The sequence below is a fragment of the Procambarus clarkii genome, chromosome 19 (assembly GCF_040958095.1).
Source record: "Procambarus clarkii isolate CNS0578487 chromosome 19, FALCON_Pclarkii_2.0, whole genome shotgun sequence".
Classification (NCBI taxonomy): domain Eukaryota; kingdom Metazoa; phylum Arthropoda; class Malacostraca; order Decapoda; family Cambaridae; genus Procambarus; species Procambarus clarkii.
This window is the reverse complement of record NC_091168.1, coordinates 34,955,126-34,970,345: the sequence shown is the minus strand read 5'-3', so window position 1 is coordinate 34,970,345 and position 15,220 is coordinate 34,955,126. Positions and strand designations below refer to the sequence as shown.

Here is a 15,220-nt window from a genome sequence, read left to right as displayed (position 1 = left end):
CCGCGGGGACACTAAAAGCCCCGAAATCATCTCAAGATAACCTCAAGATAACACCTCACATGAATGGCCCGAGGGAAATTACATTATGTATGAATTGCCTTTCCTCTAGCACATATATATGTATGCAATATGAAGTGACACAGAAAGGAGTTTGAGATTATTTTTACAAGATTAATATTTCCATCTCCCCCACAGTGGAGAAGACAACTACTGGATCATAAAGCCATGGAACCTAGCACGTGGTCTGGATCACACCGTTACAAATAACCTGAATCACATTATGCGTCTCCCCTCCACAGGCCCAAAGGTATGTATATACAAATCTTTTCTGAAACCTTATTGTCCAACTAAATTAATTGCTTATGTGGTTGCAAGTGGATACTGATTGAAGATGAAGCACAAGTTAATAAAAATACAATGCAAGTTATGCAGTAATAATGTAACAACAATGAACTTTACTCAATCATAATGGCTTTGCCTTTAGGCTTTTCCTGTCGATGTCTGCTATACAGTAATTAATTCTATAATTAACAAACTCCTTGGCACTATTAGCATTGACTCACCACAGGTTGGTTGTCCTTTAAAACTTCATTTAACATTCTTGTGTTGAGTTTAATGCTAGAACAAAGGTTTGGAGCACATATACCTTTGCTAACTAAACTGTCTCTTTTTAAATCCACAGTTCTTAGTTGCTCCTAATTAGTTTTTGTTCATCATTATAGCAGTACTTCTGTTGGCCTCAGAACACTGTTTTGATAGCTTGGAACAGTCCAAAAAGAACAGTCCTCCAAGCTATCAAAACAGCTGTTTTGATAGCTTGGAGGACTGTTTTGATAGCTTGGAGGACTGTTTTGATAGCTTGGAGGGCTGTTTTGATAGCTTGGAGGGCTGTTTTGATAGCTTGGAGGGCTGTTTTGATAGCTTGGAGGGCTGTTTTGATAGCTTGGAGGGCTGTTTTGATAGCTTGGAGGGCTGTTTTGATAGCTTGGAGGACTGTTTTGATGGCTTGGAGGGCTGTTTTGATGGCTTGGAGGGCTGTTTTGATACCTTGGAGGACTGTTTTGATAGCTTGGAGGGCTGTTTTGAAAGCTTGGAGGACTGTTTTGATAGCTTGGAGGACTGTTTTGATAGCTTGGAGGACTGTTTTGATATCTTGGAGGGTTTCAACTTTTTACCATGTCGTAGCTCAGTCGATTACGGCAACGTTTGGGATGATCTCGGACGCAGGTTCGAATCCTCATCACGGCCCTTGTGGATTTGTTCATTTGATGCATCACGCAATTGTGATTTCTATGTGTAATGAAGTAAAGGCGAAGAGGGAGAACGGCCTATTGACATAGCTCGAGTGCATGGGGGGAGTTGTGTAAAACCCTGGTTTGTGCCTCGGAGAGGCTGCAGGATCCAGTAAGTTCAGTAGAAATTGGGTTTCAACTCCTTTTACCATGTCGTAGCTCAGTCGACCTTTTGCAACCTTTCTTGGGCTTTGTTTCCCTCCGGCCTGCTCATACTCCGCCTGAGCCGTCCTGGTCGTTGGATCAGGTGCTCTGTTTTCTTTTGGTTTGTAGTGGTGATAAAATAACAAGGAGCTTATACAGGTGATGTACAAAGAGCTAAAGTATGTGTGTGGATTGAGGGGTGTAATTTTCATCCACGTTATTGTGACTTACTGTTTGCAACATAAAGGAAAGTTCCATTCTTGGTTAACCCTCAAGTTGCGCAACACATCATATGATGGGTTGAGTGACTTGCTATAAATTGCGCATTCCATCATATGATGTATTGGAGATTTAAATGGCCCGCAGATACACAGGGTTCACCTCACCTTCATCAGGGCTCTTGTAAACAGACACCATTTAAAAAAAAAATTGTGGGCCAAATTCCCGGGTGTGAGGGGCCTCAGTATTGAGTGAGCTACCAAGCCTGATTCATGCAGCATGAGCTCACAGCACTGCTGTTCAGCTTATGACCACAGCATCGCCTAAAAATGCCATAATATACATGATGATGATGATATTACAGAAGATCCTTGACTGTAATAAAAATGATCAGGATTCTGATAATAGCAGGATTGTTGTGATAATTAGCGCTGTAGTGGGAGGAGTAATCTTGGTGGGGGGGGAGGTAGTGTTGTCTGCTGACTGTGTGACCACCTTTTACTGTCTGGACTCACTATACCAGCTTAGTTGTTCACTATGGTGAACAAAACACGCAGATACTTGTATATAACATCTGTATATAGTGAATAAAAGCAAAAACAGTATGGTGGGAGGAGGAGGTGGGCGAGTGAGGAGTCATTGAGGGAGTGAGTGGCGGTGAGAGGCTGACTGGCAGATGTGGTGGCCACACCTCGCTGCTTTTTGACTCGTAATATCAACTTAGTGGTTCGTAATGGTGAACAAAACATACAGATACTTATATATAACGTCTGTATATAAAAGCAAAAACAGTATGGTGGGAGGAGAATGGTGGTGAGTCAGGTGAGGTGAGGGAGGGAGGGAGTGGCAGCCAGTGGCAGGCTACCACTGGCTGCTACTGCCACTGTCACTCAGCATACCAACTTAGTGGTTCGTTATGGTGAACACGAATGTAGATACTTATATATAATGTCTGTATACAGTGAATAAAAGCAAAAACAGTATGGTGGGAGGAGAATGTGGGCGAGTGAGGTGTTGGAGTGAGTGACAGCGAGTGGCTGGGTGGTGTGTGGCGGTCACTCCTCGTAGCTTTATGACTCATAATATAATGACTTAGTGGTTCGTTATGGTGAACAAAACATACAGATACTTATATATAACCTGTGTATATAGTGTAATAACCGACAAAGTATTTGTTCACTGTTTAATGAACATAATAATTGAATCAACAATATGCACACCATATTTTTGAGTACAGCGATGATTCACTCATTTTATTTTATAAATATATCACACTACACACTTTCACATTTCCCACCCTATAGCGGGCAATATATGCCACTTACGTTTTTTTTTATTATTTTTCCCATAATCAAAGAACACGAATTAACAGGTTTAGAAGAAAAAAAAATTTGGGGGGGGTATGCGCCTGTGGGTGACAAATGCTAATTAGCCCTGAGCAACACGAGGGTTAATGATAATGCAGATTATGAGAAAATAGAAAATACAAAAAATTGTAGATAAGAAATCCATATTAATTTAATTAAGAAACCTCTTTAGAAATATCAAATTAATGTTGGAATAAAGAATAATGAAGACAAGTCAAATTTTGACACAAGGTACAAATTGAAGGATCATAAAACACCACAGAATGAACATATAGAACATGTGAATAAAGAAATCTGCAGTCTTCGTATATTCCTGTATATGTCCAATCTATGCTTGAAATCTCAGTGTGTTTGTTGCTGTAATGTTACTTTGTAACTTTCCCACAGTTCTGCACCCATATTTCCACACCAGTGCTTGCTTATTTGTTTTCTAAATCTTATCCAATTTTAACCCATTTTTAGTTTTCTAACTGGGATTAATGGTGTTAAATCCTATTAATATCCCTCATGTTAAACCCCTTTCACGCATTTGTTTACTTCAATCATATCTCCCTTACTCTATGGTTCTAGGGAATGTAAACCAAGTTTTTTCATCTGTTTGAAGGAGGTTCCAAATGCCTGGTATTGGGTGGCTTGATGAAAAGCATTTTTCTATTGTGTAAAGTGGAATAATTTTCTGCATGAGAATTTAAGTTTTATTGGCGGTGTATTGTCCATTCTCTCGATTTGCTACTTATATAAAATGCAGCTGTTTTACCTAACCAGAAACGTATGAGCCCAAGCAACCCACCTAACCTATCGAGGCCAATGCATAGAAAATTTCAGTAGTATTATGGTGCATTGTTTACTTACTTACGTACTGTAGACATTATATTTTTAATGGATTGGTCAGTATCGTAAAAAATAAAAGATTTACTAAGTGAGAGGAGAGGTTGTGGTATAAGCCCTTGCCTGATGAAGAATTTTAATGCCTGATGAACGTTGTTGAAGTTTGTAAGATTGTGTAAACATTGGTCGGCTTTAACTGCATGTCAGAGATATTTGGGGGTTAATTATCAGTGGTTTGGAGGTTGGATATGCTCTTCCATTTTGTTGGAAAGATGCAGAAAAATGAAATGATTCCTTTGTGCTTTGGCATTACTAATATACGCTGTTAATAAAGGAGTTACTTTAGTTATTAATCAAAATGGGTGGAGGAATACTAGGATTGTGTTATCTTGCAGATCGCCCAGAAGTACATAACGACCCCAGTTTTATTTCATCGAGAAGACATTGATGCAAGTGTCAAGTTTGACATTCGTTATATTGTGATGCTGCTCAGTGTGGAGCCTCTAAAGGTATGTAAAGGTAGCTGCAAAATGGATATTATTTAATACGTAGTGACAGATACACTAATGACATTAGGCATTAAATTATTGTACAACCTCAATTCAGCAAATTGTTTGGAACTAACCTCAATTAGTTGCAGTGAGGGATTTGTTGCAACCGAAGATACCTCCAGGAAACATTTCTCATGCTCTTTGGGTTAATTTCATTGAGCAAAATTTTAATTTCAAATTATAATATAATAGACAACTACTAAATAAAAATGTCTGGAAACAAATTTTACCACATCTAGCTTATTTCTCACATCCCCAGCCTCAAAACTCATTTCCAAAAGGTAGCAAGGCCATACCTGAGTGACCGAAGCCTTGCCAACTCAAAATAAAAACAGACCATAGAATTTGGTTTTAAATATCGTCAATAGCTTTCCCAAGGCCCAAACTATTTCTTGTAATGCTGTTCCCATTCGTGGACTCAGTCCCAACATCCTAAGCAAATCCACACATTTCTTGCTTAAGTGAACTCTTCTCTGTTGAATCTGGTAAGTAAATTTGGCTTGGAAAGTGCAAGCTTTGCTGAATCGAGGTTTGTTGAATCAAGGTTCCACTGTACTGTATTAGTTTGTATTGTCTCTGAGCATGAATGATCTTACCCAGGGTTTCATTGATAAGTTGTCTTGGAAAATTAATGATTCTTCTCAGGGCTTCATTGACAATTTGTTTTGGAAGAAAGTTGCTTGTTTTATCTACTTAGATTTCATTAATTAATAACTATAATTAGACTCCCCATGGTGCAGTGGTAACACGCCCACTCTGCGCTTCACAAGCGATTTGGACTAGGTTTGTATCCTGGCTGGGGAGGATTGTCTAGGTACCAATCCTTAACTGTACACCTCGGTTCACCCACCAGTGATTGGGTACCTGGTTGTTAAACAATTGGCAGGTTGTATTCCAGAGAAAACTAGTAGGGGTAAGGCTTCCTATGAGCTATACTTCAGACAGCCTGCTAACAGGAGTCAGAAGTATATTAGTACAGTATATTAAAAAAAAAGCTCCTATCAACCTTTATGTATTTCTCATATATGCAGAGTGTCACTGACCATGTGACCTCAGAAGGCAAGAACAGCCACAGTGAAATGAGAAAATAGTTAAAGTACTTATGCTTTTCCTGTAAGTTATTAAACAATATTGCAGTATACAGTACTGTCATATCCTGCACAGTAGAAGGCAGCAACTTGTACTAACATTTTGTATTCTGGTGCAGGTGGCTGTGTACAAACGCTTCTGGATTCGATTTGCTAACAAGCCTTTTGATCTGACGGAGTTCGACAGTAGTGAGAAACATTTTACTGTAAACAACTATAATGATTCATTTCTACTTCAGGTGAGTTTAAAATATCATAATTACATGTTATAAAGCTGGTTTAAAATAATTGTATACTCTTGGTTTATCTGGGGAACATTATTGTTTATTGGGAAATGGAGGTTTTATTGGGAAACTTGACCTTTGTTCTTGTAGGTAAGCACTTTTTATGTAGTGTTAAAATATGCCGGCGACATTGACCTTATCAGTGGTTAACACAAATTAGTGTGAGATCTTTGGGTGATCTGGAGATGTTTCTCAACCTCTTGACTACCATTCAGAAGATGCCCATCGTATTCTCTGGTGTGTGTGTGTATTCACCTAGTTGTGCTTGCGGGGGTTGAGCTCTGCTCTTTCGGCCCGCCTCTCAACTGTCAATCAGCTGTTTCTACTACTACTATTTTTTTTTCCACACCACACACACACACCCCCAGGAAGCAGCCCGTGACAGCTGACTAACTTCCAGGTACCTATTTACTGCTAGGTAACAGGGGCATAGGGTGAAAGAAACTGCCCATCATTTCTCGCCAGCGCCCGGGATCGAACCCGGGACCACAGGATCACGTGTCCAGCGTGCTGTCCACTCGGCCACCTGGTCCGGTGTGTACTGGTTCCCACACGCACCATCTTGTGCTTTATGGACTTTCAGGTGACATTCTTGTATCATTTCTGTCCCAAGAATTTTGGCTTTAATTATGTGCTGTATTTTGGCCAGAAAGTGGAAAGAATAATAATACTGGTACAGTATCTTAATTTTCAAATACACCAAGTGTTGTAAATTAATGTAAATAAATTTACATTAATGTAAATTTTCATTTACAACAAGTGTTTTACTGTTATAAACGGGGGGGGGGGGGGGGGGAAGAGAGACTGAGATGTTTGGAATATAACCTTAATTTTCCTCCCTGTCATCCAAAAATGAACGGTTGCGCTCAAGAACCCCACGTTTTGTACAGGGTGCGAAATTTGTAAAGGAGTGCGAGAATTAAGGCAATAACCCAACCTAAACTTTCCTAGGCCTAAGATAGCATATATCATATTTATATAGGCCTATGGCAGGGTTTGATTATTGTTGTATAGTTTCTGTTTCACTTTTTGGCATGATATTTGTAGTGTTTCAACAGCTCAAAACATGAAATTTTGGACGATCTAACATTCCTCGTTGACCACAACACTGGCTTATATGGCACTGTCAAGATACACAGGAGGGAAATGCCAGTGTTTGGCATTGGTATTGCAGTGGGTGAATGCCAGCTGAGAAAGTGTGATAAGATGTTATCTGTGCGCTGGAGGGACAGACACGAGGTGAATATGTTGACAACTATTCACACCGGTGCCATGTTGGACAGTGGCAAAATGAACTTTGCAACAAGGTTGCCAATACAGTAGTAGATAAATGTGACATGATGGTTGGTGTCGTCAAGTGCGTGCAAAAATCTGTGAAGTGGACCAAGACATTATTTTTCCACCTCGTTGACGTTGCAGTTTTGAACTGTTTCAACACGCATCTCGTGAAATCTGGCAAGAGATCACCAATCCGTACATTCAGTGGTGCTCTAGTATCACAACTACTGGTGAAGTATGGGGTGCGCCCACATGGGGTGCCAGTAACAATGCCTCGTGCAGTTCCTGACACTCAGCTGTAAAGAATATTAGGCTGTACACAAGCTTGGTTATATGCCAAGCACAGGCACACATGAAAAGGGTAAGCGTTCCTGCGTTGTATGCAAGAGCACGCAATGTAGGGAACAGAAGTGAAGATCCATCTGCACTTGGTGCGTGGAGTGAAAAGTTGCCGTGTGCCCCGTTGACCACTTCAGGGATTGTCACACACTCTATCAGTTCGAAGTTTGTTGATAGTGTTGTAAATAGTCTGTGATAGTGTACAGTATGTAAATAAGTTGTAAATGTAAATAATTGAATATGCAATGTAGAAAATATGAACAATGTTTGTGGACACATTTGTGATACATGTAACATAGTTTCTCTGAACAATACAGATGTTCTACTGCCTGAATATTGTAAACCTGTTCAATATACATAGGATTAGCTAGAAAAACAAAAGAAATGTATTTGTAATTGTGCAGAAAAAATTAACATAAAAATATTTGTGGCAACTCACGCTTGTTAAATCTGCGCGCGAATGTCTCTGGGAGTCTACGGCACAGGCGACCACCAAGCCGTGACGTCACATGCCAGAAACCACTGCAACCAAAGTGAGTACATTTATGCAATATTCTCAACATATATGTGATTAGGGGAAGGTATTTAACATTTTTGGAAGGAAAAATAATTTTTTCGAAAGAATTTATTTTTGGCGCACCAAAGGGGTGTCATTTTTAACACTTTGGTGTACCCCACACGCCACCCCTCAACTGTGCGATATGGGACCCAGGGTGTCACAGGAGCGCGTAAATTCTGAAAAGTGTATACTGTCTTCAACTTTGTCACCTTAATTCTCGTTCTACGAGATTAAATTTTGTATCATTGTGTTCGCAATAGAATTCTCTACAGCACTAAATGCATATAAACTCCAAAAGCCCGGGTAATTACCCGCAGCAAACAGAGAAAGTGCGAACGAGTTACCCAGAAGCACGCAAACGCGATAAAATGTTTTCACTATTTTCACTCTGGTCACCTCAATTTTTGTCCTAGGTCTTTCATTTTGGTCTCAATGGGTTGGCAATAGAATTCTCTAGAGGAACATTAGCATATAAAATAAAAAACCTGGTCACGCTCCAACCGCCGACGAGTTGAAGACGGGCCACGCGTTAGCCGCAAGTGAGCGCTCAGACGCCTTGCAGCTACACTCCCAATTCCCTCCCTTTTCAAGCCTTTCTTTCACAATTTTCTTCCTGGAAGGGCATGATCACTATCCATCATGGAGTAAGCGTAGATAGTTTCTAAAGCCGCAGTAAGAAATATAGCCACGGAAAATAGCCGAAATGTTCACACGTTTGAGATGCGAGGGGAGGTGACATTGGTCACAACAGTGGAGCGAAAACAATGGGCCCATGGCGTGTGCCAAGCCACCTGAGGGCCACGAGGCTCAACAAAGAAAATGGGAAGACATCGGCGCACATTTTAAAACCAGTCCCAAAAAAAATCGGATAAAAACCTGATTTTTGGCGATTATTTAAAGTGGATGACGCAATGCTGCGTCATCCCCGGTATTACCGACAGTAAACGGATGAGGCAATGCTGCGTCATGCCCGGGCGAAAGTGTTAAGGCAGTGCAGTTAACGGTGGTTAAACATCTCAGCTTATCAAAATCCCTATATCGTGGTGCACACAACATAAAAGGTTCATAAAACTAATTAAAAAAAAATTATTTGGCAATTCAAGTTCAGGAGGTATTGGCAGATAGCAACTAGAGACCAATAGTAGTAGTAGAAGGCATCCATCAGTCTCAGGAGATTATGGAATTGGGCTCTGGTTGTGGGTCTGGAGTTGCACTCTGGTTGTCAAAAAGTGGCATTTTGTGTGGCGATTAGCTGTATGCAATATTTCTGTCAAGTGTAAACACACACTCATCACACAGTGCACACAAAATGTATATTTATCTATTTTGTTTAAGATAAATTGTATTCATGTTTTCAAATAGGAATAGTCATTAAAATTTTACTTTACAAATTCTCAAAATGCTGCAATTTATAGCACCTTTAACCACCGTGCTGCGCGGAGTTTATTGTGATATTCCCCCAGTGCGCATGAAATAAAGTGTTCCCAAAAATTTTTTTTTCTTCGTAAAATGATAAATTGCCTTCCCTGAACATGTCTATGTAAAAATAAATACCAAATTCCACTTACTTTGACTGTTGGGATGTGGACAAGGTGAGCTGTGACGTCATCAGGGCCTGGTCACCCGTGCGTGAATCGCCCAGACACGGTCACACGGGCCATTCAAGCACCGGGTGTTGCCACAAATATATTTTCAATTATTTGTTTTATTTATTTCCAATGGGGTATTATTTGTTTTTTATCGTATATGATGCATATTTGTGTCCTTTACAGTATGTATACAGTGGAACGTTTACAGTATGTATACAGTGGAACGTTCATAATGTTCCATGGAACTGTGATACAGTACATGTGTCAGTAATGTACTGTATACATGTATACAGTTTATTGTGTATACACACAATAAATGTTTATTGTCGCAATATTACCTCTTAAAAATTCACTAAAATTAAAATATGTACAGTTTCACACACTTTTTACACAGTAACACACTGCATTACACGCTCAGTACTTCAGAAGTGAATAATAATCAACGAAGTAGTCTATAGTACACAGCGCGACTTCGCTCTCAGTGCACCAGGTACAGATAAATTTTTGCTTCCTGTTTCTTCATTCTGTGTGCTTGCAAATAACGCACTCACGTACACCCTTGGCTTTAGTACTTGTAGGTTGTATGTAGCCAAGCTTGTAAAGCATAAGGTAATATTGAAAAGATTATAGGAAAAGATCAATTTGTAAGGTAGTCTTGAAAAGATCACTTTGTATGGTCCCACACAGGAAGAGATTCAGCTTGCCTCAAAGAGTGTCCATCAGTCAGATAGAGATTCAGCTAGCCTCAAAGAGTGGAAGAGATTCAGGTATTCTTGAAAATATCTATGGAAAACACCACCATGGAAGCCGCTAACACTGTTCATCTATGCTACTTGTATCAGATGCATCATCACTGAATGCAGAAAACGATTCATCTATGTATCATCTAAATAAATTGGAGATAGCATAGGATTGCAAGGGTGACGCTCAGAGCTACAACTGGATATGCTCGCTGGATCGTCCTCATAGGTGCTGTATCACTTGCATCCGACCTTTGTGTTAGGTCCTTATTGCACCTAACTTCACCAATATTATGACCCTTATGTTCTTCAAACAATAAGGTTTGAATTTCACCAACAGAGCGTTATCTTTCAACACCGCGTCGGACAGGTGTTTGGGAGCCAGAGGTGCATGCGCCACCCATGGTTGCTCATTCAGTACTAACCCAGTCAGCAGCCCTAGGGCATTCTGGGAATTTTTTCCAATATGACTGCCTCTCACTGGAGGTCCTAAATGTCCCATTTCGTACACAGCCAACCTCGTGCACATTTAGAAATGGTACCAAAAAATAAAAAAAAGTTTTCTCGGTTGGCGCAGTTTCCCGCCGGCCGAGAATACTCGGTTGGCACGGTTAAGTGATTAATGCAACTCTGTGCAAGATTACCTTTTGCATATACTGTACGATGATGCAAAGGGAAACTGTTTTCTTGTAGTGTTATTCATTGTCAGGAAATTTAAGACGTTTGTAGTTATACCAAAATATTTTAATCCTGGATCTCTTGTTACAGATGTACTGCCATGATTTTATTAGCAAGTTTAATAGCCAATATCCTGAGCAGCCTTGGGAGGTGTCAGAAAAGAAGATATATAACATGATCCTTCAGGTAAGACTTTTATTATGTCAGAAAAGAAGATATATAACATGATCCTTCAGGTAAGACTTTTATTACCAGCTCTTCTTGTAAAGTTGGTATGCTTTAGGGGTGAGACATGAATTAAATCCTCTATATCGCACAAAATGCAATCATAAGATGAAAGGGGTGGGTCCTCTGTGTCTGACATAACAAGAAAGAGATGGGGGGGGGGCTTCCTTCCACTCTAAAAACCTGGGACTGACCGATCAGCTGTCATTTCTTCAAAGAAAATAAGCCATTTCTCTACAGTCTGTAGGAATCTTGAACCTGATAACAGTCAGAAAGCAGATGTGGACTCAAACTGAGAATGAGCAGCGTTCATTTCAGAAGCATAGTTCCCATTCCATGCATGTTCCAGTTTCCAGAACAGCCTCTTGTGTGGGACTCTATCAAAAGCCTTTTTAGGCCCAGACAGACAGTAAACTCAACCACATCTTTCCTATAGTATCTCAATGGTTCTATCATAAAAACTAAGTAAATTTGTTACACAGGATCTTCCTGTTCAAAAACTAAGAAGAAAGTTCTGCATGTAGGAAATTAGAGTGTAAATATAAATTAGATGAGCAGCAGAATGAGTTTAGTATTGCATAGCCAGTAGGATTATTAATTTATGTAGTGCTTATGTGATAATTGGCAAAGGTGACTTAAAATGGAACAGAAATAGCAACAAATCTCATAGAGCCTGACCAAACATATTTGTGGTACCTTTTCACACTGGCATCAACTATGACCTGAATTAAAATCCTGATTAAAGTAATCCTCCCATCCACACTGAGTAGAGTTTTAACAATCACTGCACTGTAGTGCCATAGTGAACCAGCCCGTCCTAAGTTATTCCAATATCAAGAAACTATTATACTAAAGAGCTCAATCCTAACCTACCAGAGGACCCAAAACAGAAAATGGGACAGTATGTCAATTTCATGAGCCGCTACCATTTTCTAGTGCGACAATTTTTGGCCTTAGGTCGACTGTGCGTCAAAATGTAACACACTATTAGGAGGATGGGTTGAGTGAACAAGTAACCGGTAGCAAAACATTTGGCAGGATTCATGAACAGGTCCCAGGTCTTCCACCCCTACCTTGGCTACCTTGAGGTGCTTCCGGGGCTTAGTGTCCCCGCGGCCCGGTCGTCGACCAGGCCTCCTGGTTGCTGGACTGATCAAACAGGCTGTTAGACGTGGCTGCTCGCAGCCTGACGTATGAGTCACAGCCTGGTTGATCAGGTATCCTTTGGAGATAGACATAGATAGACCCCAGAGACAAAATCAAAATAAGGGAACCTGATTACAGGGCAAGAACCTTGTCAACTATGAACAAGGGTGTGTGAGGGAAGCCAGTGACCAGATGGTAAATAAGGAAAAACAACATTAATTCCACTGTGGTATGTAACCAAAACAGGGAAATCCACTAGGCATGGATGACTTTTTGATCTGAACTTTGTGCAAAAGCACAAATATAGTACTGTATCAAGAAACTGCTAATGTCGTGGAAAACTTGAGAGGAGAATATCCATTGCAGTAACTACACAAACCAAACTAAAACAGTGGAGAACTGATAAATCAGTCAAATAAGTACAGTAATTAGAAACACAAACAACTTGAAGACACACATACACAGTAAAAGTTCACTTATAGCACATGTATCCTGCACAACGAATGTTAGAATAAACATCATCACTTAACTGAATTGCAGTCTCTTCCATGCCGGTAACCAGCATGGAAGCCAGTTGGTTAGATTTATGAGGTAGTTGAAGTTAGGACCCCTAGTTTATGTCAGGTACAGTACCTCTATTTGGTGGTGATCAGGTTTTGTATTTGCATGGGTCATCTGACAGTTTGCAAGAGCACTTATTGGCTTTAGATTTGAAAGACCTTTGTAGTACAGGTATTCTTCAGTGTCATGCTAGCATTGTTATCATATAAAAGAGACAGGTTATAAAGATTTGTGTTGCATTTATCATAAGTCGAGCCTGGCCTCAGGCCGGGCTCGGGGAGTAGAAGAACTCCCAGAACCCTCTCCAGGTATGCTCCAGGCATACTAATTGAGAATGTCATCATGATGGTCTGACTAAGCATAGATTTGTCCTTGAGCCAGAAGATTCTCTACTCTTTTGGAGCAAACATGTGGCAGTTCTCATAAAGTTCTGTTTATTAAATATTCATTTTATTCACACTGTCCCTGCTGTCTCACTCTTGCCCTGTGAGGCCATCTTCTTGGTCTTCCTCTTCTCTGTCTTACCTTATCATTGACACTAATATATTCTTCTTCCCACTATCCTCTACCTCATTAACTGTGACCAAAATAGCTCAATAAACTCTCAACAGTCTTTCAGTTTACTGACATTTGGCCTAGTCATTAAATTTGTTAACTCCAAACACCATGAATGTCCATTTCTTCAACTCTTAACTCTTGATAATGTGTGTTACTCATAATGCTAATTCTGTGTTATTTTTCTACAAGGTGTTCAAGGCTGCAACGTCTCTGGATTACCCAAGAGGCATTCCTCATAATTCCCAGTGTAAAGGATTTTATGGGTTTGATATAATGGTGGCATGGGCAAACAAAGGTGAGCTTAATAATATTTCATTTTTTATTAATTTGTGTTAAATATAATCTGGTAATGTATATTTTCAATTGGAATATGGAATTGCATAACACAAATTATTTTGTGTGGTAAAAGATTTGTTAAATGGTAAATCACCTGCCCACCATTATAGAATAGTACGTTTATCTTGTCATATCCACATTATAGTTTTACTTAAGACGTAGAACCTCCATAATTACTAATCAAAATTTTGAACACAGGTTAAACCTAATTGAAGGACACATGCATTATAAACCAGTATTTCATTGTTTAGGAACACTTCTAAAGACTTACAAGAACAATGAGCACTTAATCCTTAAGATGCTAAGCTATACAGAAGTACTACATCCATGTGCATATAGGAAAACGTATTGAAAACCCATAAGGATGAATCACTTATGGCAATTTGCATGCAGGAGAAAATTGCATAAAGCGATTGAAGCAGAATAATGGTTAAACAAATGTTTTGTTGCACAATTTTTATAAAATTACACGATTAATACACGGACAAATAAATTGGAAAATAAATGTATTTGCATTTCCATAATTAAAATCTTCTTTGCACTATTTGCAGATAAAGAAATCATGTGCCCAAAGCTGCTAGAGGTCAACTTTAATTCTGATTGTAAACGAGCCTGCGAATATTATCCCGAGTTTTTCAACGACATTTTCTCTGTGATGTTCCTCGATGAGACCGAAGGACATAACGTTGCCATTCTTCAATGAGAGCGGCCAGTGGTAGTTCCCCCTCTCTCAATGGCAGTGTTGCTGTCTCTTTATCATTTTGGAGAACAATGTTATGCAACTTGTAAATTTTATTTTTGTTTGAGTTATATTAATCGAGTTGTTTTTAAATATTTTAAAATTTATATGCGCATGGAACATATATGCTGTGAAAATTCTTAACAGTGCATCTAATAATTCACTGAATTGTATATTTCTCTAAAGTGAATTTTTAACTTGCTTTTTAAACTATATTGGCTTGTATAACAATTTGAAAGTTAACAGTTCATATTACATTTTTAATGTATAGTCTATTAGACTATATGGGTTTTTTAAGGTGATATGTATTTGAGATGAGGTAAGCTACTTGTAGATATGTTCAGTGCAGATATATGTTACTCAGGTCTGAATATGTGAATTGCAAATGTGTTGAAAGCTATATAAAAGATACTATCTGTTATGTGCTTGATGATTAAAAGAGAATATGTAACTAGTGTTTCATTATTGTTGTTAAAATTGTTCAAGTATGAATATAGGGTACCAATAATAAGTATAAGTATGGTATTATAGCATAATGAATGCTGTCACACGGTCATAACTCTTTAAGAGTAGAGGGTATGGTACACTTAGTCTGTGCATGAACTAATGGGAAACCCACGACTCTCCTGCTGGCAACATTCTTGCACATAGGGCAAAAAAAACGGGTTACCTAGTGATGGTTCGAGGATCAATGTCCCT

At 39.3% G+C, this 15,220-nt stretch overlaps 1 protein-coding gene across 3 annotated transcripts in view; it reads left to right on the top strand.

Moving 5' to 3' along the window:
• TTLL12 (Tubulin tyrosine ligase-like 12) overlaps positions 1 to 14,972 on the top strand; it is a 35,095-nt gene extending 20,123 nt beyond the window's left edge. For 2 of the 3 annotated variants that reach the window (XM_045741120.2, XM_045741121.2), the window contains 6 exons: positions 196 to 307; positions 4,246 to 4,359; positions 5,609 to 5,728; positions 11,047 to 11,142; positions 13,636 to 13,741; positions 14,334 to 14,972. In XM_045741120.2, the coding sequence (XP_045597076.1) occupies positions 196 to 307; positions 4,246 to 4,359; positions 5,609 to 5,728; positions 11,047 to 11,142; positions 13,636 to 13,741; positions 14,334 to 14,485 (700 nt within the window). In that variant the 3' untranslated portion in view covers positions 14,486 to 14,972. Of the gene's footprint in view, positions 1 to 195; positions 308 to 4,245; positions 4,360 to 5,608; positions 5,729 to 11,046; positions 11,193 to 13,635; positions 13,742 to 14,333 lie in introns of all 3 variants that reach the window. The other variant, XR_011229128.1, reaches the window with a different exon arrangement.
• Positions 14,973 to 15,220: the final 248 nt, after the last annotated feature.